General features: G+C 34.1%; 1 protein-coding gene across 3 annotated transcripts in view; it reads left to right on the top strand.

Moving 5' to 3' along the window:
* Nucleotides 1-25,710, top strand: part of MAP4K5 (mitogen-activated protein kinase kinase kinase kinase 5) — a 115,048-nt gene that overhangs the window by 45,099 nt on the left and 44,239 nt on the right. For all 3 annotated transcript variants that reach the window (XM_055436963.2, XM_055436964.2, XM_088839725.1), the window contains exons 3-13: nucleotides 1,101-1,191; nucleotides 1,645-1,709; nucleotides 3,834-3,889; nucleotides 8,021-8,068; nucleotides 8,462-8,504; nucleotides 8,887-8,959; nucleotides 10,584-10,715; nucleotides 12,652-12,714; nucleotides 14,719-14,800; nucleotides 16,282-16,398; nucleotides 24,009-24,087. In XM_055436963.2, the coding sequence (XP_055292938.1) occupies nucleotides 1,101-1,191; nucleotides 1,645-1,709; nucleotides 3,834-3,889; nucleotides 8,021-8,068; nucleotides 8,462-8,504; nucleotides 8,887-8,959; nucleotides 10,584-10,715; nucleotides 12,652-12,714; nucleotides 14,719-14,800; nucleotides 16,282-16,398; nucleotides 24,009-24,087 (849 nt within the window). The remainder of the gene's footprint in view (nucleotides 1-1,100; nucleotides 1,192-1,644; nucleotides 1,710-3,833; nucleotides 3,890-8,020; nucleotides 8,069-8,461; nucleotides 8,505-8,886; nucleotides 8,960-10,583; nucleotides 10,716-12,651; nucleotides 12,715-14,718; nucleotides 14,801-16,281; nucleotides 16,399-24,008; nucleotides 24,088-25,710) is intronic.

Below are 25,710 nucleotides of genomic sequence, written 5' to 3' on the forward strand. Positions count from 1 at the left end.
ATATCTTTCTTGTCTCCAACATATAATACTGCTATTGCATTTATTCTGTGTCAGATATTATACTGAATGCACTCCATCCTCTTCCTCACAGCTTTCCCACCTGAGAGACTTGCAGTAACAGAAACTTGGGGACATAAGAATCTGTTACAAAAATGGCCAGCAACTGGTATTACTAAAATGTAGGGAATATTTAGGGAAGTGGTAAATAAGGAAGCCAAAGTGGTAGATAAGGAATGAATTTAAATAGTATGTAATGGATTCAGGTGTGATTCAGAAGAGTTAGATTGCCCAAGGCTACATTGCCAGTGAATGGCTGAGTCCAGACTTAAATCCAGGTGTGTTAATCCAGACCTTGAGCTCTTGTACATTATATTGCATTTACATAATATAAATTCACTCATTTATCAACTCCTAAACTAGTCGGACACGACTGAGCGACTGAACTGAACTGAAACTCCTTTTACTGAAATAAAACACTATTTCTATGCAAAATGAAGTTTGATAGTGACAGTGTTATTCTAAGCAGCCCATAATGACCATAAAATTCCTACATATAACAAATATTTTATTTTATTATAGCTTTTTCTAGTTAACCCAAATAGATTTTGGTAGACAAATTGGAAAATATAAATAAAAAAAGAAGAGAACCAAATTACTTAAAATTTACTACCCAGTCTTAAACATTATGTATATTTGTTGAGACTTTTTTTCTGTGTATGTACTTACATAATATCCCTTTTTCACTTAGTGTGTCATGAGCATGTTTTCATTGCAAAACGTGTTATAACTGTGTTATAGTATCTATGACTGTACCACGAGTTGTTTAACCATTCTTTCATCAGTAAATAGTACTGTAGTAAATATATCTGTGCATATCTCAAGAAAGTAAATATTGAAGTGAAATTATGAGTTTTAGGACTTCATACATTTTTATGGCTTCTGACATTGTAGAAAGAAACTGCAAGTGTACATTCTCATTAAAGTATTAAGAATGTCTAATTCCTCATCTTTGATACTTGTGAAGGTTTCCTTCCTTCTTTCTATACATAGAGACACAAAATGTAACATGTTGACCAAGTTATTATCATTTTGTTTTTCAGGAGATGATTTTTCTTTGATTCAGCAAGAGATATTTATGGTTAAAGAATGTAAACACTGCAACATTGTTGCCTATTTTGGGAGCTATCTCAGGTAAAAAACAAAAAACATTTAATCTCTCTTTTTGTATTTCATATTTCTTTGCCCCACATCCCCTCCCTTTCATGTAAATGCTGTTTTGTATTTAAATTTTTAAAATTGCTTGTCTAAGGTTCTAAAATTTCTCATCTTCTTATTGGTGCCTTTGTTATATTAATAATGACAGCTCCATTTATGCATTTTTACCTTATCTGGCAACCTTAAGAAATACTATGAACAATTACAAGTAAGTGTCTTAGCTTGTAATACCGATCACATTCTAAACTATTTAAGGTGGGAACAGAGCTGAAATTAATATGCTTTTCTGTATCCTGAAGAAAAACTGTCAGGACAATTTCCTGTTGTAATCTATCCTAAACCTTGCTATGCTATAGAGTGACAATCTTCCAAGTATGTCAGTGGTCGAGAATTACTATCTAATATAGTTTTCTTTCTCTTTCATATTAGTCGGGAAAAACTGTGGATTTGTATGGAATATTGTGGTGGCGGATCACTTCAAGATATTTACCATGGTACTGTTAATTTCTTTCTACATTTTAGAACTTTTACTTTAATGATTGTTATTTTATGTTTCTAGTTAACAAGGGATACTAACACGTAGATTTACTGTTTTACATTCTGTCGTGCTCTGGAGTATTGCTTAAAAGAAATCTAAATTTTATATTTTGTTGGTATTCAGTTAAATTGCTAGAGCCTGATGAAATCCAAAAGTACTTGAAGAATCTAGATTTTACTTTTCAGATGTAATCTCTCAGAAATCTTAAGTAGTAGTATATAGGGAAGTAATTTATCTACAAACAAAACTGCCTAAACTTCCTTATAAATGAAAATTGAAATGCAAAAGGTGACTCACATAAAGCAAATTATCTATCTCTTAATGATAACGTGCTAACTGGGAAAACAATTTAATTATTACTATAATATTTTGTATTAAAATATATAATTTTAAGAATTTGGAACATTTTATTTGTTGTTTAGTTGCAAGTCATGTCTGACTCTTTTGTGACCCTGTGGACTGTAGTCTTCCAGGCTCTTCTGCCCATGAGATTTCCCAGACAAGAATACTGGAGTGGGTTGCCATTTCATTATGTTAATTTAGTCAGCTTTCTGAATTGAACTGAATTTTCCTTTATATTATTATACTATAATGACTGTTCTCTTTTATTTTACCCCTGTTGTTGATTTTTAAAAAATTATTGGTAGGAAACAGCTCTGTGTCACTCAGTTTAAAATTCTTTTCTGTGATTTTATGAAGAATTATGATGTTTTATATGAAGACTTTTTATCTCATGTTTATAATTTTTATCCACATTTTCACAGAATGAGAACTCAGGATTATGGATTAATAAAACTATGCCACAGGCTTTTTTTTTTTTTTTACTACTTCCCCCTTTAAGCTGAAATAATGGTTTTGAGACATTAATTTTATTTCTTTGGGAAATTTCTGCTTTCCATTATTAAACCTGCTATTTATTGAATTAAATTGAATCTAAAAAGTATTCATCCCTGTAAATAATATATTAGATAGCATAGTAATCAAGAACAACTAAACCTATAATAACTTTTAATGAAATTGTTTCCCTTCTTTTACTACTATTTCATCGAGTTACTAAGAATCAAAATTTTATGTTCCTAAAAGTAGGTATAGAGAACCAGTGATTAAAATATGTTGTAAAATATTTTAAGTAAAGATTGCATTAAAGTATCTGATTTTGACCTCACTTTCAGCAAATGCCACCCCCAACTTCAAATATTTTCTCATGGTATTGGAAGGTGTTATTTCCAAAGCACCTAGTTAGGTACTTGCAGAAGGATTTTATATTTCATTAGGGAAAGATCTGGTTGTCACAAGTGACCTGATTACTTTTTGGATTCTTAGGTAAGGTATTGGATCAAGGCCTTGTTTTGATGGATATAGTAAAGAATAATGCTAAGGGAATAACATCGTGACTTTTTTTTTTTAAAGTATATGATGCCTTTTCAACAATTGATTTCTCTTTATGGTCCTATAACATGTATGAAAGTGTGAAAGTGTTAGTTGTTCAGTCGTGTCTGACTCTTTGCAACCCCATGAACTGTAACCTGCCAGGCTCCTGTATCCATGGAATTTTCTAGGCAAGAATACTAGAGTGGGTTGCCGTTCCCTTCTCCAGGGGATCTTCCCACTCCAGGGATCAAACCCAGGTCTCCTGCATTGCAGGCACACTCTTTACTGTCTGAGCCACCAGGGAAGCCCTTAACATGTGTATATAACTGTAATTATATGTTTTTCTCATTTGGGGGCTTTATTTATTTATCTTTAGTTGTTCAGGATAGAGATCATGTACATTGCTTTGTATAGAACATCTTGTGATATCTGGTACTGTGCTTTGCTCATAACGGGGGCTTAATAGTTTCACTGACCAAAGTCGTTATAAGTAAATCTTCCATTTTTAAATTGCATTGAAAAATTTTCTATTTTAATTATTTTTTGTTTCCTGATTCTAAGAATAATGTATGCTCATGATAAGTCACCCAGTGATATATATATATAGAGAGAGAGAGAAAGAAGTTTTATAATTGCTTGTCATTGTTAAAGTGTTTTTAGTCTGTTGTGTTCAAATGTATAATGATGTGATCTCTTTTTTAATTTCTAGTTACTGGACCATTATCAGAACTGCAAATAGCCTATGTATGCAGAGAAACTTTACAGGTACTATATTTGCTTATGTAGATAGAAATGCAGTTCTAGTTTCACAGTTGAAAACAGTAAAATGGTGATCTGCCCAAAAGAGAAAGAGTAAACCAAATTTTTCTGTTAACCTCTCATACTGTAATTCTGTAAGCCTAATTATTTCTTTTGTGAATGAGTCCCAGAAATTCATTTAAGCGAATAGTAGTATATGCAGGGGTGTTATTTGGTGTTCTGCTTTGTAGTGCTTGTCCCTCAATTGCTGCAAAGCTAAGGAAAGTCATAGGTATGAATTGGTTTTCATGAATGAATCATCAGACCTCTCAATTATAACAAGTCCAAGCTTTCCCTTCGAGTTTTATGGCCGCAAAAGAAATCTTTTTGCATAAGACATGAGGTCTTTTACTGTTTTTCCCAAAATGAAAGTAAAGTTTCATGGCAATAACTCAGAATGTTGTCTGGAAACCTTTGATCTATGTGATATTAATAGATATTATTAATATCAGAATCCCTTTTTATAAGCTCAGTAAACATTATATTAAGTAGAGATTTCTTTCCTTCTTTATTTCAGATCCTGTGAGAGCTTTTAGTATGTTAAAATAGGCTATGAGTCTTCAGTAGGTATACAGAGTATACAATTCTTCTTCCAGTTTATTTTTTTAGTTCCTTGAAAGATTACTCATTGAAAAAATCAGCAACTAATTTTGTTCACGTGCTTTAAGGCATCTAATGTAGGAAGCAGAATGAAGTAGTAGTGGTTGTGTTATTTATTCAGTTCACAACTGATACTTATTAATTGATGCTTCTGTCTCTACATTTCCTAGATTGTGTAGTTGTTTAGAAGAGAAATTTATATTCTATATGTTATTCTTCCATATTTTAGAAATTGGGAGTTTAATCTAAATTAAGGGAAAGCTCTAGTCATTTCTGAAAGGGTTGGTTTCCACATGCTTTAAAATTTTATTGTTAGATATATGAAAGTAAATTTATATATATATTTTGCATATATTTCTATAACAGTCACATTAAAAATCTGCTTTTTTTATTCACATAAAATGCTAATTATGCACTCATAGCAGAGAATTATTGACAGATTAGTGTTATTAATATTTTAATTTCAAAAGTTCCTTGCTTCTTTAAGTAATGGACAGAGTACTAAATGGAAGCAGAAAGCAAAACAGAAATTTGCATTTCCATTCTGGCCCTGGTATATGACCATTATCTTGTCTGTGGTTTTAGTTCCCCAAGTGTAAAATGAGGCTGTAGAAGGGATGACCTCCAAGATACTAGTTTGAATTTTAAAACTGTGTTACACTGACAAAATTCCTCATCTAGTGTCTATTGACAAGTGACTGGGTAAAGAGGCATGGTTTAGGTAATCCAACAATATATAAAAAGATAATACATCATAGACAAGTGGGGTTTATCATAGAAGGCAGTGTTGATTTAACATTCAAAATCATTTCAAGTAAATGATTACATTAGCAAACAAAAAGAGAAACAAAACCATGGGATCATCTAAATAGACACAGAAAAAGCATTGGCTAAATCCAGTGCTCATTTCTGATAAAAATTCTTAGCATACTTCAAATAGAAAGGAACTAACTCAGCCTGATAAAGAGCACCTATGAAAAACCTACAACTGAATCATACTTAATGGTAAAGACTAGGTGCTTTCCCACAAGGTCAGTCAAACAAGGCAAAGATATCTGCTCTCACCACTTCTTTTTAACAGATTCTAGACGTTTGGACAGGACAAAAAGCAAAAGCAGTGAAATAAAAGGCACCTGGACTAGAAAGTAAGAATTCAAGCTGTCTCTGTTCACAGACTGCATAACTACATCTTTGTAGAAAATGGAATAGATTCTACAAAGTAGCTAGTAGGACTAGTGAGTATGATTAGGGAAGTTGCAAGATTCAAGATCAATATACAGAATCAGTTGGATTTCCATAGACTAGCAACAATACAATTTATAATAACTAAAATATGACATTCTTTGGGATATATGTAACAGAGAGGCATAAACACCTGTATACTAAAATGACTTAGAGACGTTAAAGAAGACCTACGTAAACTGAGAACTTTGCCTTCTGTAGTATTCTTGTATTCATGGGTCAGAATATTTCAATGCAATTAAGATACCATTTCTTCTCAAACTGACTATAGATTCAATGCAATTGCAATGAAAATCAAAGGAGGCTTTTTTTTCCCCTCTAGAAATTGATGAACTGATTCTAAAATTCCTATAGAAACACAAAGGACCTGGAATAGTCGAAACAACTGTGAAAAAAGAACAAAAAAATTTGAGGACCAACAGTAGCAATTTCAAGACCTAGAAAATTACAGTAAATGAAACATAGTAGTAAGCACTGGCATAAGAGTAGATTATGCCAAGAGATTATAGAAATCTAGAAAGACTAGAAATAATTCCACCCATATATGGCTACTGATTTTTGACAAAGGTGAAGCTGCTGCTGCTGCTAAGTCGATTCAGTCGTGTCCGACTCTGTGCAACCCCATAGACGGCAGCCCACCAGGCTCCCCCGTCCTTGGGATTCTCCAGGCAAGAACACTGGAGTGAGTTGCCATTTCCTTCTCCAATGCATAAAAGTCAAAAGTGAAAGTGAAGTCGCTCAGTCATGTCCAACTCTTAGCCCATGGACTGCAGCCTACCAGGCACCTCCGTCCATGGGATTTTCCAGGCAAGAGTAATGGAGTGGGGTGCCATTGCCTTCTCCGACAAAGGTGAAGAGACAATTCAAAAGAGAAGGGATAGGTTTTTCAGTAAATGGTTATGGAATAATTGAACTGTGCTTAGTCGCTCAGTCATGTCCGACTCTTTGTGACCCTACGGACGACCAGTCTCTTCTGTCCATGGGATTCTGCAGGCAAGAGTACTGTCCTCCTCCAGGGGATCTTCCCAACCCAGGGATCAAACCCAAGTCAAACACATGAACTTTGAACCATATTTTGTGACATATGTAAAAAATAACATGAGTCACTTAGGTCTAAATATAAAACCTCAAACTAGAACTTATAGAAGAAAACATGGAAGAAAATTTTGCAATCTTGAGTTAATAAAAGCCTTTTCAGACATAAAAAACATGATCTATAAAATAAAAATTTGACAAATTTGACTTTGTTAAAATTTAAAACTTCTGCTTTTCAAGACATACTATTAACAGAATAAAAAGACAAAAAAGGTATTTGCAAAGTATAAATCTGATAAAGGGCTTGTCTCTAGAGTATATAAAGAACTGTCAAAACTAAATCAAGATTTAAACAGATGTTTCACCAAAAGCTGTATAGATGGCAAATAAGGATATGAGAAATATGCTCAATATCATTAGTTATTAGAAAAATGTGAATTAAAACCACAGTGAGATACCACTACACACCAGTTAGAATGGCTAAAATTAAAAAGACTGACCCTCATAAAGTTGGTGAGTATGTGAGTTAACTGGAACTCTCATACACTGCTAGTTTCAATGCAAAATTGTACAGCTGCTTTGGAAAACTGTTTGGCAGCTGCCTAGAAATTTAAACTTGTACCACCATATGACCCAGTCATATCTAAGTTATTTACCCAAGAGGGAAAAATCGTACACATACTTGACATAAATCTTTAGAGTGGGTTTCTATATAACAAGCAAAAGCTGGAAACAACTCACAACCCAAATATCTATCAACAGGTGAACTGTAATAACTGTATGGTGGAATGCTCAGTAATAAAAAAATGAAATATTGATAGCACACTAACAAGGAATTTCAAATTAATATTGTGAATTAAAGAAGATAAAAGAATATTCTGTATGATTGCATTTACATAAAACTCTAGAAAATTTTTAAATTATCTATAGCAACAAAGTATATCAGTGTTTATATATGGGAGGAACTTATGGGAGTGATGAATATGTTCATTATCTTGATTGTGGTGGTGATGTTACAGTAAAGTATTTCTTGTTTTTATCAGAAAATGAATTCAAAAATCTTAAAATTTAGTAAACATTGATCAGTAAAAAGAAACACATCTAGGTTCTTTCCCCTCAAAAAAAGGACAGTCTGATTTTTCTTATAAGAATTTAAGTAGAAATTTAGGTGTGAAGTTTGCAGTTTTGCTAATATATACTATTTTTTTTTTTAAACTTCAGGGTCTTGCCTATTTGCATACTAAAGGCAAAATGCATAGAGATATCAAAGTAAGTCTGTTTAACTTAATTTAAACTCAATATGTTTAAGGCTCACAAGCACAGGGAACAGATTTGTGGTTTCCAAGGGAAAGGTGGATGGGGGGAGGAAGGACTGGAAGTTTGGGATTGGCAGGTGTAAACTCTTATATATATGGTGAATAAACAATAGGTAGGTCCTACTATATAGTACAGTGAATTCTTAATAAACCATAATGGAAAAGAATAGTTTTTTAAAATGTCTGTATGTGTATTATTCAGTCACTTTGCTGTATAGCAGAGATTGGTACAACATTGTAAATCAACTGTACTTCAATTTAAAAATAGTAATAAACTTTAAATTGATAATTTTATTGAAAGGAATTTTATGATACTAATTTAATAGCATTTGTATTTTTGCTTTAGGGTGCAAATATTTTATTGACGGATCATGGTGATGTAAAACTAGGTATGTTATTTCAAATTCCTAAACATTATTGTCTAGAAAAACAGCACTGAAATACTAACCTAGTTGTGTCAGTAAAAGGAATCCAGGTGGATGGTTTTTTCCCAACTTACTTGTAATGAAAAGTTTTTTAATAACTTTGTTCTTAATAAAGTATGTTTTTATTCTAATAAAGTACCAATAAGTTATTTTCTTATAATGATTGTGTTTTGAACTAAACAGGATGGGATTTAGGTATTCAATTTATATTTATATTCAATTTATATACATTTCCCTAAGTATTGCTATCTGAATTATTAATAATGATGTCTCTGAGGATGAAATTTAGAAATGTTGGTGGTTTTATTGAAAACTAAAATTTTCTGTTCTGCTTTTACGCTACCAGCTGACTTTGGTGTAGCTGCAAAAATAACAGCTACTATTGCAAAGAGAAAATCTTTCATTGGCACCCCTTATTGGTAAGATATTATTATGATTCAATTTTGTCCATTTCATCTCTTTAAGATTAGTGAACAACATTGATGCTTAGTAATACAATTTGTACTTGACTGAAGCCTGGAGACATTCAGGTTCCTTGACGCTGTCATATGATACTCATTTTCCTTGTCCAGCATTCCTGTGTTAAAGTGCCAATAATTCTTGCTGTCCCTGGGATGCTGTATTGGGAGGTCTCATAGGTGGGAGATTTTCAAAAGAAAGTTGTGTTCCAATCTCGTGTCATTTTATTACCCTTTCTTTTGATATTGCATCTGTTTTAATCTAGGATTTCATTTGCTTGTTGTTAAAATTCATGCATCCTATCCTACCATTAGTTTTTACTAGCCCTCCTGCTTCTACTACACCCTTCTAATTACTGACAAAATAATCTTTCTAAAACACTGCTTTCATTATATCCTTAAACACACTTAAGTTGAGAGACACTGTGTCATATAAATTTCTGTAACCTAAGTGCACATAAAAGTGACTTCTACCTTGTGAATATTCAGTATAAATTAATTTAAAAATAATAAACAGTCAAAAATCCTAAGTAATATCATCTATGCTTTATAATTTTAGATGCCATTTTCATATACCACTGACTGGTGGCTCAGATGGTAAAGAATCTGCCTGCAGTGCAGGAGACCTGGGTTCGATCCTTGGGTTGTGACGATCCCCTGGAGATGGTCATGGCAACCCACTCCAGTATTCTTGCCTGGAGAAACTGAGATATTTTATACTCAGTCTCTTCAGTCAGCCCCTTGATTCTACCCTCCCTGCCACTGCCTTTGAAAAGGCCTTTTTTTCCCTCGTATTTTTCAGATAGTCTTCTAATTCATCTGCCTGATTCTGATTTCACTTCCTCTCACACCATCCTTCATGTTGCCATGAGTTTTATATCATAATTAAATTTTCCATTTTCACAGTGAAGTCTAATCTCTCTCATATAATCAGTAGATCATTCATTATCTAGCCTCTGTCTCTGAGGTTTATTTTCCAAATACTTTCTAGACCCTCTCAAACTGTGATGAGTGACTTTATTTTTTTTTTTCATATTTTGTCCACCACAGACTGATACTTTTATAAAATAAATTTAAAATAAATTGCTAAAAAAATGACCATTTATCTGGATAAGAATACTTCCTTTCAGTTGTATTTACCTATAGATCACACATTGAGTAGGCTGTCCTGTCACCTCTCTATGTGTTCTGTGCTGTCCTGTTTCCCTGCATTCGTACTTGTTTCCTCTGACTAAAATAGTCCAGGTTCCTCAACCCTCATCAACTCCCTGCTAATTTATTCTGTGAGTCTCACCTCCTTTGAGGAACTTTTCTCTGACCTTCACAGAGATTTAAGTAGTCTTTTTGTTTTCCCATGTTATAAAACAGTATTCACAAGATTTTGAGAACCAAAGTTTTAGAAGCGTGTGTATGTGTGTATATGTGGTCTTTATTAAGTTTTTTTCTGTTAATAGTAAAGTTTCTTCTTTTCTAGTAAATGCCTCTAAGCCTCTTTCCCTCCAAGAAGTCTAGTGAATATAACAAAAGAACAAGTTTCGTATAATTTTTTAAAAACAAAAATGTTATATTCATTGATTCCTTCTAGGATGGCCCCAGAAGTTGCAGCAGTAGAAAAGAATGGTGGCTACAACCAGCTCTGTGATATCTGGGCAGTAGGAATAACAGCAATTGAACTTGGAGAACTTCAACCACCTATGTTTGATCTTCATCCCATGAGGTGTTCTCAGTATTTACAATTATGCAGTTAGTAGTAAGGTCTTCAGGGAGAGTGAAGTACTGACAGCTTGGGTATTCCAAGCTCATTTTAAAGTATATTGAAATAATAAAAGTATTCTGAGAGACTTAGGAATAATCTTGTCTAAAACCTGATCTGTTGCTCTTTCTAACACAACATAGAGTCTGTCTGAAACTTTTCCTTAAAACATATTTCCTTTAATAAATATACTAAGATATAGCAGTTATCATTTTAAAAGTTTTAAGCCTTTTTTTTATTCTTCCATTGATTAAAAACATTTCTTTTTTTGTCCTAAGTAGAACTATAAACACATGATAGAATGCAGATGAATTTTTTATTTCTGTTCTCATTTGATTTTGTTTCTTTATACTTTGTCTAGAAATGATGAAGAGGTAGATGCTTACTATAATCATTTATATTTTAGAGTATATTATCTTAGAAGAAATATTTGAGAGACTATGAAGGGGTTTTTAATATTTTGAAGGAAAAGATAATTGGGCCAAAATTTAAATTTTTAATGTAAATAGTATAAAGTTAAAAAGAAAATCAGCAGAATAGGGGAAAGTATTCTCCCAACATATAATATTAATTATTGATATTTATTACATAGGTAACTAACTCATTCAAAGACTGTAAGAGCAAAAGATAAATCGTTTATGAGCAAGTATCAGATACTAGAGAAACATGGAAAACTATTTAACCTCACAAGTACCTAAAGATATATAAGTTAGTTCAGGATGGGGAACACATGTACACCCATGGCTGATTCATGTGAATGAAGGCAAAAACCACCACATTATTGTAAAGTAATTAGCCTCCAATTAAAAAAATAATACCACCACTAAAAAAAAAAGATATATAAGTTAAAAGATAGCTGTTTTTAGCTGGAATGCTGATAAGTACAGACCTTTAGGAAAATAATTTGGATGTTATTTGTTATGAACAGTACAAATGTTGCATTGATTCTACACTTGTGAAAATTATACTTAGGAAATAATTCAGGAAAAGTCTAAGAATCCGCTTCAGGCTTGCAGGGGGAAAATCTAAATGAACAGTCATAAGGGCAGCTAATACATATATATAAACCAAAGCAGCATGGGAAATTGATTATCAGGGAAAAAAGTGGAACATAATGTTACCTATTATAATAATTTAGTGATTGGTTAATATTTAGATAAAGACTGAAAAGAAAAGCAGAAAATTTAAAATAATGTCTTAGGATGAGAGGAATATAGACGTTTTTCTCTTCAGTTTTCTTTTATATATGAATCATTTAATTTTTAAAAAGAAAAGATCTTTGGTATTTAATAAAAAAGACTAAGGGATTTGCTTGAAAACATTGGAGTTTTTTGTAGGAAATACTGAAATAAAACTTCCTTTTAAAATCCTTCATTCTTCTACCCCCATAGTCCATTAAAAAGATTGGTCAAAGGTTAATTCGTGGAGAAGGAAAGTCCTCTTGCAGGTTGATTTCTGTTTTATTCAAAAGGGGAAACAGACAAAGAAGTTGATATAGTCACCCAAAATTGTAGACGTTAAACATACAACCTAATGTTAGAGTAGTATATCATCTCAGTGTGTTAACATAATGATACGCAATTATATAAACTTATGCTTAAGATATAATACTAGTTATATATGTAACAGTATGGTAGTAAAAACTTTCTCAAATGTTTAGTTGCTTTGCCTTGTGAATAAGAGCTTGTTGGAAATTTAAATATATTCTCTAGAGCCAGGAGAAATTTTTCATAAGGTATCCAAAATATAAACCATTAATTTCCATATTCCATATCAGTTAAATCTTGAGTACCTACATATGTAATAATCTTGGGTAAATTCATTGCAGAATTGATTCTGATTATTGTATGTAATAATAAAAGTGTTTTGTATTGCTCTTTAACTGAAATTTTTATTCCAGGGCCCTCTTTTTAATGTCAAAAAGTAATTTTCAGCCTCCAAAACTAAAGGACAAAACAAAATGGTGAGTTATAGATATGTAGATTTATAAAATTTTGTGGCTGAAAGAGACAAAGGTTTAATTCCCTTATTTTAAAGATGGTAAAGCTGAAGCTCAGAGCATTAAACAGTTTCCCTAAAGTTACATATCTAATTTACTTGCAGAGCTATGACAAGGATCTAGGTTTATTTTCTGTTCAGTATTCCATTATGATGTACTGCTTTGGCGGCTTGAATAGGAGATGTAGTGAGGAAATGACTTTAAATGAATACATTAAGATTTTTATAGACTCATTTTGCCTGTATTCCTTTACTTCCACTAATTACATGTTGACTTTCATGAAGAGTAATAGGACACGGTTTCCCAGATACAGTGACACTTAAAATCAGTCATCGTTGGCTTTTCTGTACCTATTTTCCCTAACATTCAAACAGTCATTACTTATTTGCATCCTAATGTTTTCTCATACAAAGTAAAACAACTTGCCTATTCTTATAGTCCATAAGGATGTCTTCAATTAGATGATAAAAATTGAAAACTATTTTTCTGGTAATTTCTTCCCATACATTTAATAAGAGAAACTTATTGTACAAACAAAAGTTTCCAAATTCTTAAATTTAGTGATTCTTTATCTATTATACATGGATCTCTTGGGAAATCATGGGAGATATATGAGCCCCTGGAATTCTTTACGTATATTCATTTTTTTCTGGAGGGACAGTCCATATATTATTTCAGATTCTAAAAGGCCTGTCCCCAAAACAAGTTGTAAACTACTTATAATGTTTCACTGGCCTGCCCGTGCATAGTATTATTTAGGAGCCAGGCCATTCTGGGGATAGTACCAGGAATGGGAGGCAGATCACACTGTAGAAGTTAAGGAGTTTATATCCTACTGCTAGCTGTATTCCTTTTTATTGACACTGTTTTGTTTTGTTTTTCTCTTGTTCCTTGCAAGCCTAAGTTCCTAAGCAACTAGGATTAGAGGACTTTATGGCAGGAATGACTGAATATTCATTCAAGGATGAATGACTGTTAGCTAAAATAGCTACATTCATAGTGAGATTCCAGAACAGTTATTACCATTGAAGTACCTTTGCCAGTCTTAAGTACTTTCTCACTGCATGATATGAGGACCACAAACTACCAGTGTAATGTAGTGATTTGATTTCTCTAAAGAGAACCTGCTTTGTCATTACTGTCATTGGTAATGACTAAGGTTATTCTTTTTGGTTCCTGCCCAGTCTTTCCTCCCGTGGAATCTTGATAATGGTACAGTACCTCTCTTTGTCATTAATTCATAATCAAAATGCAGTTCCTTTAATTAAGTAATTAATTTTTTATTAGTTCATTTTCTGTCCATGCTGCACAACTTGCACGATCTTAGTTCCCCCACCAGCGATCAAGCCAAGGCCCATGGCAGTGAAAGTGCCCAGTCCTGGCCACTGTACTGTGCTGGCAGGGAATTCCCAGATTCCTTTATATCTTCTTCTTTTCCCCATTTCATCAATACAGGTGGCAGGAAAACTCTTGGTTACTAAGATCACTCCCTCTTCTTTTCCCTCGTTCCTAAGACATTCAGTGACTTTTTAAAGGTATAAGCAGTCTGTTTAATTACCCACCCTACCTTGATGCCACCTAACAATTTGGGTGTGGCAAAACATTTATATATCATAAAAATTAAGCAGTGAGAAAAGGTCATTTTGATTCCTAAGTGGTTATAACACAAGGTTATTAACCTTATAGATGACACACCTACCCATTTCTAGTTTTTAGTGTACATTTTAGAGGTTATATATATTAGTATTCTGTTCACTAATTGTATTTTACTTAACAGATGAACCTGGTATATTTTATAAGAAAATACTCTTTTGGGTTTAGTTTTTTGGTTTACATAGAGCTAAGAGGCCTAAGAAAAAAAATCATACATTTTAGTCTTTCTAACTGCTTGTAAGTTAATTTTATTTAGTAACAGAAAAGAACTTCTATTAGTGAAATATATTTGTACATGTTTCTTTTTATTTGAAGGTCATCAACATTCCATAATTTTGTCAAAATAGCACTAACCAAAAACCCCAAAAAAAGACCAACCGCTGAAAGACTTCTGACTGTAAGTCATTGAATTTATAGGAGTATTTTCTATAGTCATGCATTAGTTAGGCACATCACTAGAGCAACAGCATTTAGGTTTTTAATATAAAAATCTTACAACAGGGGTAGGCAAACATTATGTAAAGAGCCAGATAGTGTGTATTACAGGCTTTGTGAGACTTATAGTCTGTTGCGTCCTCTCAGTTTTGCCACAGTAGCACAAAAGCAGCCATAGCCAATACCTGAAGGGTATGGCTTTAATACCCAATAAAATTTTATTCACAGAAGGAGGCAGTGCACCAGATTTTGCCCATGGTCTGTAGTTTGCCCACCCCTGCTTGGAGAAGGCAATGGCAAGCCACTCCAGTACTCTTGCCTAGAAAACCCCATGGATGGTGGAGCCTGGTGGGCTGCAGTCCATGGGGTCGCTAAGGGTCGGACACGACTGAGCGACTTCACTTTCACTTTTCACTTTCACACATTGGAGAAGGAAATGGCAACCCACTCCAGTGTTCTTGCCTGGAGAATCCCAGGGAAGGGGGTGCCTGGTGGGGTCACACAGAGTCGGACACGACTGAAGTGACTTAGCAGCAGCAGCAGCAGCCTTGGAGAAAACTCTTTAAAATGTTGCTTTCATCTAAAATTAATTGATTTTCTCTGTTTTTGTTTCTTATGTAAATTTATAGAATACTCCTGTGTATGTGTTTATAAAATACTTTTATATTAGGGAAAGTTGATTATAACAATCTAAGAAAACTTTGTTTAAATGTTATAAAATTTAATTATGTCTTTCTATACTAACATAATTTTATTGAATTAAATATATGTAAGCATAGAATCGGAGAAGGCAATGGCAAGCCACTCCAGTACTCTTGCCTAGAAAATCCCATGGATGGAGGAGCCTGGTTGGCTGCAGTCTGTGGGGTCGCTAAGGGTCAGACACGACTGAGCGACTTCACTTTCACTTTTCACTTTCACACATTGGAGAAGGAAATGGCAACCCACTCCAGTGTTCTTGCCTGGAGAACCCCAGGGATGGGGGAGCCTGGTGGGCTGCCGTCAGTGGGGTCGCACAGAGTCGGACACGACTAAAGTGACTTAGCAGCAGCAGCAGCAGCAGCAAGCATAGAATATACATTTTTTTTCTTATTGTGATATGGACTCTACCACAGTATTTATTTGCATATGCATAATGACATGTGTAATAAATGTCATTGTTATAGCCAAGGTTGTAATTTGACAGCCTAATATAGATTAGTTAACTTTACATAGAGAAATTATTCATATTATAAACTTACCCCACAGTAGTTCTTTAGCCTTATAATATTTAATTATGGATTCTCTCAATATTTTTACTAATACATTCTCTAATTTATTAGCACTGGTAGCCTTTCATATGCTTATCTCTGATAGTTATTAAATGGAAAAGAACAAATAACAGTTTCTATAAGCCATAGATATAAATGCATACTCATGAAGTTCTGTTTTGTTTTTATTTAGCATACATTTGTAGGGCAGCCAGGTCTCTCAAGGGCCCTGGCAGTTGAACTGTTGGACAAAGTGAATAATCCAGATAACCATGCACATTACACCGAAGGAGACGATGATGACTTTGAGGTAAAGAATGTTTGCAATCTAATAATTGAAAATAAATGTTTAATGTGGCCTTAGAGTTTGTTTTTTAATTCACTCTTTTAAGTTAGATTTAGTGACAGAGATTAATTAGCAATGAAGACTATACTTGTCCTGCATATAATTACCAATTGATAACTTCTCTTAATCCTAGTTCTGGGAAGGAACTAAGATTATGATTCTTCCTTGTACCATATCATTTTATTTACTTACTTGGTTTGCTTAAGGTTTTTAAGCGGTAGCTACAATTAGAATCAGATCGGTACCTTTATCTTCCCAGAAATCCACAAGTGTTTTCTCTTCTCTTTAGACCTCAGCTTCTGAAGTGAGAGTTTGATCTTCTCTAAAGAGAAAGGACATCTATTTCCACGGAAATACAGGTTCTAGGAGTATTGCTTTGGACTAAGAGAATGAAAATTTAGCCAGAGCCCTTGTACCGTATTATTTTTCACCAGAAATACTCCTTAGAAATCCATGTAGTCATTCTTTTAGTTTCTCTATTTACAGATGATTGGTGGTAGTTTAGTCGCTCAGTCATTTCTGACTCTTGCAACCCATGGACTGTAGCCCATCAGGTTCCTCTGTCCATGGGATTTTTCAGGCAAGAATACTGGAGTGGGTTGCCATTTCCTTCTCCAATAAAGATCATTAACAGGATACAAATAATTTTTTAAAATTAAGCTGAGGTTCCCATAGAAGATGTTTTCCAATAAGTATTCAGAATTATTATTTCTTATATAATTACATATAGAGCTATTCATAACTATGCTTTCTTCTCTGAAAATATTGTAGAATTATTTGAATATATTATATTTAACAACACAACTTCTAAATCAGGAATGAGGGACTTCCTGCCCATTTATGCCTCTCTATGCATAATACAAATGTATTTATTTACCAGTATCTTTTTCTCCTTTTATATTCTGTTTTATTTCTGTCTCTTCATTCTTTCTTATGCCTTTATTTCCCTTTGTACCTCTATGTTCAGTTCTGGTAAGACTATAGAACTAAACTTAATGTGTTGTTACTTACTGAAGGAAATTTTCTACTTCATGAACTTAAGTTTTAAATTATTAAGTATCGTGATAACTACTAACAGTCATTGGGTAGTCTTTCTGCACCAAGTATTAGGCTAAATAATTTCCATGTTAACTCATCTAATACTCAAAACAGTCCTTTGCAAAAGGTACTATTACTATCCCCATTTTACCAATAAAAAAAGAAGAAAGAATTTCATTTCCCCAAGATCATATGCCAATCTAATATAGGTACTTAATAGAAATAGTCATTAAACAGTCTTTGCCACATAGTCATTTTCTAGTATATAACGTAATCCCGTTATGTAGTAAGGTACCCTGTAAATATTTTATTGAATGTTAAGTGAACTTTAATTGAAAATATTAAATAACCCAGTCATAAAGATATTTTAAAATTTAAACCATCATTCGCAGACTTGTTATAATTAATGAATTTAATCTCTTAATCAAAATTGTTAAAATTGTTTTTGCTTAAATATAGCATATTACTTGATTCCCCAATTAATGTTTTACTGGTTATGAAAACAACCAGACTCCACTTTCATTCCCCACAATATTTTGCCAGGTTTCCTAAGTCTACTCTTACTTTGGAATTGTGTATTTCTGTTTAATGATATCACCATGCTTTTTAGTCCTTGAAATACAAAACCTTGTTCCAGGCAATTGAAGAGACAACAGTGGATGACATTGACATAATCCCTGTCTTCAAAGAGCTTACAGAATGGTCTCCATGGAAATTTAGAGATTACCAGCAAACAGTTTATAAGTGTAATAACTGTTATGGAATGGGAAACACAGGGTGTTATGCAGGCATATTTTTGAGACAGGAAAGGACTCACTGTGGAAGCAGTATGTAAGCTGAAAACCTGAAGGGTTAAATACAGAGATAGTAATTAAGAGACTGATCAGAAGTGTTCTGAACAGAAGGAATAATAGCATGTTTGAAAGCCTAGTTATAAGGGAACATGGTATGTTTTAGGAACTAAAGAAAAGTTAGAGCAGGAAAAAAAGGAAGGAATTTGGTGGGAGATGAGATTATAAACTAGATATTTCAAGTAAAAAAAAAATTGAGAGCTTTAATCTTAGGGCAGTGGAAGCCTTTAAAGGGTAAAGGAGTGATATAATCAGATATGCATTTGTTTTTTAAGATCTCTGACTTTAGACTAATGATTTCATGCCTCAGGTCCTCTTAAGAGACTTTTGAAGTTATCCAGAATAGGGATACTGATGTTTTATAGTAGGATGGTAGGGCAAGGATGGAAAAAAGTGAAGTAATTCAAGAATTATATGAGTGAGTGGTGACCAAATGTAGACTTGAGGGTGGAGTCTGATAAAAGGATTACTCCCAAATTTTTACTTGAACAGCTGGATAAATATAAAAGTGCCACTTGTTGAGATTGAAATACTAGAGTAAGATCAAATTTGGGAAGAAAGGTGAGTTCAGTTTTATATATGGTAATTTTTATATTGCATCAGATTTCCAAGTGGGAGGAAGACCTAGGACAGCTTCCTGAAATTTCTCCTTTAAGTTAAAAAATCTAGTATCCTAAGAGAAATGGCAAAGGAATAATAAAGAGCATTAAGAGGCAGAAGGAAAGTTTCAGAAAGAATGCTGCCTAGAAGTTACATTAAAGAAATCTTTGGATTTAGGTATGTTTGACTACTTTAAAAGGATAACTTAAAAATACTAGAGGTGAAGCCAGATTGGAGTGGTTTGAAAGATAAATTTATTTAGTTGTGAAAGAGGGGAATAAGACAGAGCAGTAGATGAAAGAAAATGAGTTGAGGGTGAATTTGTCTGTCTTCTCAGTTCAGTTCAGTTCAGTCGCTCAGTCATGTCCAACTCTTTGCGACACCATGGACTGCAGCATGCCAGGCCTCCCTGTCCATCACCAGTTCCCGGAGTTTACTCAAACTTATGTCCTTTGAGTCAGTGATGCCATCCAAGCATCTCATCCTCTGTCATCCCCTTCTCCTCCCACCCTCAATCTTTCCAAGCATCAGGGTCTTTTCAAATGAGTCAGTTCTTCACTTCAGGTGGCCAAAGTATTGGAGTTTCAGCTTCAACCTCAGTCCTTCCAGTGAATATTCAGGGCTGATTTCCTTTAGGATGGACTGGTTGGATCTCCTTGCAGTCCAAGGGACTCTTCTCCAATACCAGGTATTGGAGGTAGGTATTCTTCTCCAACAACACAGTTCAAAAGCATCAATTCTTTGGCGCTCAGCTTTCTTTTTAGTACAACTCTCACATCTATACATGGCCACTGGAAAAACCATACCTTTGACTAGATGGACCTTTGTTGACAAAGTAATGTCTCTGCTTTTTATTATGCTGTCTAGGTTGGTCATAACTTTCCTTCCAAGGAGTGAGCATCTTTTAATTTCATGACTGCAGTCACCATCTGCAGTGATTTTGGAGCCCCCCAAAATAAAATCTGTCACTGTTTCCACTGTTTTCCCATCTATTTGCCATGAAGTGATGGGACTGGATGCAATGATCTTAGTTTTCTGAATGTTGAGCTTTAAGCCAACTTTTTCACTCTCCTCTTTTACTTTCTTTTTTTATTTTTTTATTGGAGGCTAATTATTTTACAATATTATATTGGTTGTTTTTGCCATACATTGACTTGAATTCATCAAGAGGCTCTTTCTTTAGTTTTTCCTCACTTTCTGCCATAAGGGTGGTGTCATCTGCATATCTGAGGTTATTGATATTTCTCCTACCTGTCTTCTACCTCTCTGTTTTTTGGCTGTTGATTGATTGTTTTTTATATGGGGCAAAAAAAGTTTAAACAGGATGTTTATGAAAAGGATCCAATGGTTAGAGATAAAAGAATCTAGAGAAGCAAGATGAATAGGCAAAGTCCCTGAAAAGGAGGGAGAAAGTGAGATCTAGATTATAATGAAGGACTTAATCTTGAAGAAACACTTCTTGATAGGCTTTCTTGGGAAGTGTTGTCTAGAGAGTGGAGTAGGAAGACCTTGAGCTCACCTCCGCCCATCCTTGAGCTCCCATCCTCCAGTGGGCACACCAAATTGCATGTATCTATGAGAATGACCTGAAGATGAGCATAAAAGATTTTCTACACCTGGAGATGTGAAAAACGAACCACAGTGAGATGGGTAGGAGAGGCAGAGACATAATATAGTCAAGACCCACCTCCCTGGAAAGGCAGCCCACAAACAGGAGGATAATTACATTTGCAGAATTCTCCCCAAGGAGTGAAGCATCCAAAACCAGTATTGGGCTCCCCATCTGGTGTGTCCTGCACAGGGAAGATGGGCCCCCAAAAAATCTGGCTTTGAAGGTCATCCTTCAAAGGACTTGTGTATAGGAGAACTAGAGGACTGTAGGAAACAGAGACTCTGCTTTTACAGGGCGTGTGTAAAATCTCACATGCACAGAGTCAGTAATTTGAAAGAAACCCACCTGCAGATCTTGGAGAACCTCTTGGAGAGGCAGGAGACAACTAGTAGTCCCCCTGAAGATATAGATGCTGGTGACAATTGAGGACTATGTTCCAAACAAAGGAACAAGACAACCTCAGAAGAAGAATTAAACAAAGAAAAGATATACAATCTGCCTGTTAAAAGAGTTTCAGGTAATAATCATAAAGATACTCAATGAACGCAAGAGAGAGATGGAAGAACATAGTAAGAATGTTAACAAAGAATTAGAAAATATAAGGGGGAACCAAATAGAACTGAAGAATACAATAACTAAAATTAAAACTACACTAGAAAGAAATAATAGTAGATTTGGTTATATAGAACAGATCAGTAAACTAGAAGATTGAATAGTGGAAATCACCTAAGCTGAAGAGGAAAAAGAGAAGAGAGTTTATTTTTTAATGAGGATGGTTTAAGAGACGTTTGAAGCAATATCAACTATACTAACATTCATATTCTAGGGATCCCAGAAGAAAAAAAGAGAGAGGGCCAGCATATGGAAGCAACCTCAGTGTCCACTGATGGACTAATGGATAAAAAGGATATATATATATTCAGTGGAATATTACTTTGTTGTTACTGTTTAGTCACTAAGTTGTATCCAACTCTTTTGCAGCCCCATGGACTGTATCCCATCAGGCTCTTCTGTCCATAGGATTTCCCCGGCAAGAATACTAAATTTGGTTGCCATTTCTTTCTCCAGAGCTTCCCTGGTGGCTCAGATGGTAAAGAATCCACGTGCAATATGGGAGACCTGGGTTAATCCCTGGGTTGGGAAGATCCCCTGGAGAGGGAAATGGCTACCCACTTCAGTATTCTGGCCTGGAGAATTCCTTGGGCTGTATAGAATCTGTTAAAGAGTTGGACACAACTGAGCAACTTTCACGTTGCTTCTCCAGGGGATCTTCCCAACCCAGAGATCAAATCCACATCTCCTGCATTTGCAGGTGGATTCTTTACCTCTGAGCCACCAGGGAAGCCCCGGAATATTACCCATTAAAAATAAAATCTTCCCATTTTTGACACCATGGATGGCTCTAGAAGCTATTATGCTAATGAAATAAGTCAGAGAAAGGCGGATACTACATGATCTCACTTATATGTGGAATCTAAGAAGCAAAACAAAATAAAATGAAAACGGACTCAGATACAGAGAAGAAACAAATGTTTGCCAGAAGGGAGGCTTGTGAGTGTGGACAAAATAGGTGAAGGGGATTAAGATATGCAAATCTCCAGTTATATAATAAATATCTATATTAGGGTTATTTTATACAGCATAAAGAATATGGTCAATAACATTAATTTTGTATGGGAACAGACGGTTACTACACTTACAATGATGATTACTTCTTAATGTATACAAATGTCAAAAAATTCTGTAATACATCAGAAGCTAACATAGTATTGTGCATTAATCAATATTTCAGCTTAACAAAAAAGAAAAGAAATACTAATTTCTCTTCTCCAGGGGATCTTCCCAACCCAGGGATCGAACCCAGGTCTGCCACATTGGAGGTGGATTCTTTACCAGTTGAGCCACCAGGGAAGCCCATTGAGGAGAATGGATGGGTTAAATGACTAGAGAAATGTTTGGGGGCAACACTGAAGCCTCAGAAGAGATTAATTTTCAATGTGTAATTTTCCTCCAGCAGTCATTGGTACCCCAGATATAAACCAGTTAGTTTAATTCCTCCAGGGTTGTCATTTTGGTATGCCAGTGTAGAAAAGGATGGCAGGGAGTGAGAAAAAAATTTAGAATATATGCAAGGGGTCGCTTGAAATTGTGGACCACCACATCTAAAGTGGATAGGAAGAAAAATGAAGATAGAAGAAATGCATAAGGAGAATGAGAAAGTAATGGATTGATGGACTTGAGGTTCGGTGTGAACATTTAAAAATTATTGGAGTAATGAGACAGTAAGCTCGAAGGATGAGAAGTTTGGAGTATGATGTGAATTCATATATCAGACCTGATGACAGATTCCAGGATATGATCTTAATAGTATAGAGTCCGTTGAAGTGTGGTAGAATGTCTTGAGAGATAAGGTCAGTAAACTTTAATCCAGTGCAATGGTCTTTTGAGTCCTTTGGTATGATAGTGGGTCTTAAAGTAGAGAAAAAGACACATGACCGTTGTCTGAATCATTAGTGAATGAGAGTGAGTCATCAGAAATTTAATAGATAGAGGTTGAACTGAACGCATTGTTTCAAAATATCAGGAGCTTATTCAAAAGGGTGGAATAGTAGTAAAGCTTTCTCACTTGGTTTACTGCAAATCAGTCCCTCTCCGTGCAGTATTTCTCCTGTCCATACCCTTTTACATACTTCATCAGATTACTCTTAAAGCTGACTCTTGTGATAGCATTCCCTTTCTGTAAGATCTCCAAAAATTTCTTTTGCCAAGAAAATAAAATTGAGAGCTCTAGCCTGACATTCAGAACCTTTCATGATCTGGCTTATCCTCCCTCAAATGTCTTTCCAGCTTGTCATCTCTTCACTTAATGTTCACTACATTCAAATAATAACCAGCTTCAATTCCCCTAAACACTCCACAATTTCCTTTTTTTCCTTGCATCACTTTGTTCATATTCTTTGTGCTGTCTGAAATGCTTTTCCCACCTTGCTGCACATTCAATGCCTACTTGTCCTTCAAGGCCTCACATTAGATTACAACTCTGTCATGAAGAATTTCTTTACCCCTTCCAATGGCAGTCATGTCTCCTTCCCCTGGGCATTAACAGTGATTTTAATGAATGCCACTTATTCTTTTCTAGTGTTTAAATATTTGTGTATGTTATCTTCCTAGACTATAAGCTCTTTTGAGGATAAGATTTGCATCTGATTTTCCTTGCATCTCTTCAGTATATATATATATATACACACACACTAACCCTAGGGTTAGTGTATACAGTATAAATGTGTGTGGAATAAATGAATTAACTTTTAAGTATCTCATATTCATTTTTTTAAAAATTTGTCCTTCAATTCACTTTATTAGTAGGTAGTCATGTCTGTCAATAAATAAGAATTTAATTAAAAAGAGAAAGTTTGACCTAACTTTGTCACAGGAATTCTTTTAAGTGTATGTTATTATGTTTATATTCACAGCCCCATGCAGTCATTCGTCATACCATTAGATCTACAAACAGGAATGCCAGAGCTGAACGGACAGCTTCAGAAATCAATTGTATGTGTTTGGTATACATTTTCAATTGGTGGTTTTGGAGGGTTGAGCTGGGTGTTCTTGTGGGATTTTTTTGTAATAATAAAATCCCAGGCTATCTGCGGCTGTATACACACATAAACAGGGATACCTTTGGAATAAGGGTTGCTTTTCTGGTTGTAATGAAATTCCCTTGGTTTACAATTAAATAGTTTTTACTTTCTAATTATAAATGTAATACATGTTCATTGCAGAAAATTTGCAAAAAGAAGAAAGTAAAAAATTAACATTGCCAATAATCACATCACTCAGCACGAGCCCACAGATAATATTTTGCTGAATTTCCTTGAAATTTTTTCACATGTAGTTTTACACGGCTGAGTTTATACTATGCATAAAATTTTGCTTAATATAGTTAGAAGTATTTCCCATATTTTAGTCTAGGCTTTGTGACAGTTATATTTAATGGTTTTATCCTCCTGTATTGAGTTGATGTATTGTAGCAGCAGCAGCAGCAGCAGTCCCTATTGTTGGATATTTGGGTTGGTTTCAGTTTTTTAAGTCAGATTAGCACCAAGGTGGATGTTTTCTAAAATGCATATTTAAAAGGAGAAATTTATTTTTATTCAATAAATTAATCATTGACATTAAAATGTTATATTAACAATATTTGTCATTTTAGCCACATTAATTTGGAAGAACAGATTTACAAAGAATTTTTAGGATGAGTATACTGACTTAAGTGCATAATTGTTTCAAAAGAGATTTAAAAGTATTTTACATTAAAATAAGCTCTAAATAAAAAATATAAACCATAATGGAGGAAGATAGTTAGAATGATTGCAGATGTGTATTTTGTTTTCTTGAAACCAAACATTTCTAGCTTTCTGTACGCAGCTTTGGAAATCTAGATCAATGGAGAGTTAGAATGTCTTTCCCATATCTGTTATTTCAGTCACACATTTTCATAGTTAAACTCATAATTCAAGATTTTCTGTCTTTGTTAGTCCCAGATTGCTGATACTTTTTTATGCTATCTTCTTAAACTATCCCCAGCAAACTCTCTGGGTTTCAAATACCAAACAGAAAAGCAGCTGTTTATTTTTATATTTTAAAATAAAGCTATTATAAAGCTATTTTCTTTATTTTATGCAACTGTATAGTATTCACTTAATGTAGTGTAAATATATCTTTCTTTGTACAGCTTTTGTTTTCGGTGTTGTATTTAGTAATGCCTTCCTGATTTTAAGGTTATAAAAGGATTTTCCTGTTTGTTTGTTTTTTTTGTTTCATTTTTTAGAATATCAATACTTAAATCTTTGATATAAGGTATTATTTGCTATAAGGTATGAAATATGAATTCAACTTCAGTTTAATTCTAAATATCTACTCATTTGCCTTGATATTATTTATTAAAAACTTAGGTTTTCACTAATAGATTTGATATGCCATCTTTATTATATACTAAGGTGCCACCTACATTTTAGGGCTTTTTCTGGAAATTCTATTCTCTTGCATTAATATACTTAGTCCTGTGCCAGTCAGATACTTCTGATTATGATGTTTTTATAATACCTGTTAAAATGTATTAGAAATAATCCTCCTCCTATTTTCCCTCACCCCCTCCGCACAAACACACACACACAC

The sequence above is a fragment of the Moschus berezovskii genome, chromosome 9 (assembly GCF_049115385.1).
Source record: "Moschus berezovskii isolate FMDL1 chromosome 9, NW_MosBer_1.0, whole genome shotgun sequence".
NCBI lineage: Eukaryota > Metazoa > Chordata > Mammalia > Artiodactyla > Moschidae > Moschus > Moschus berezovskii.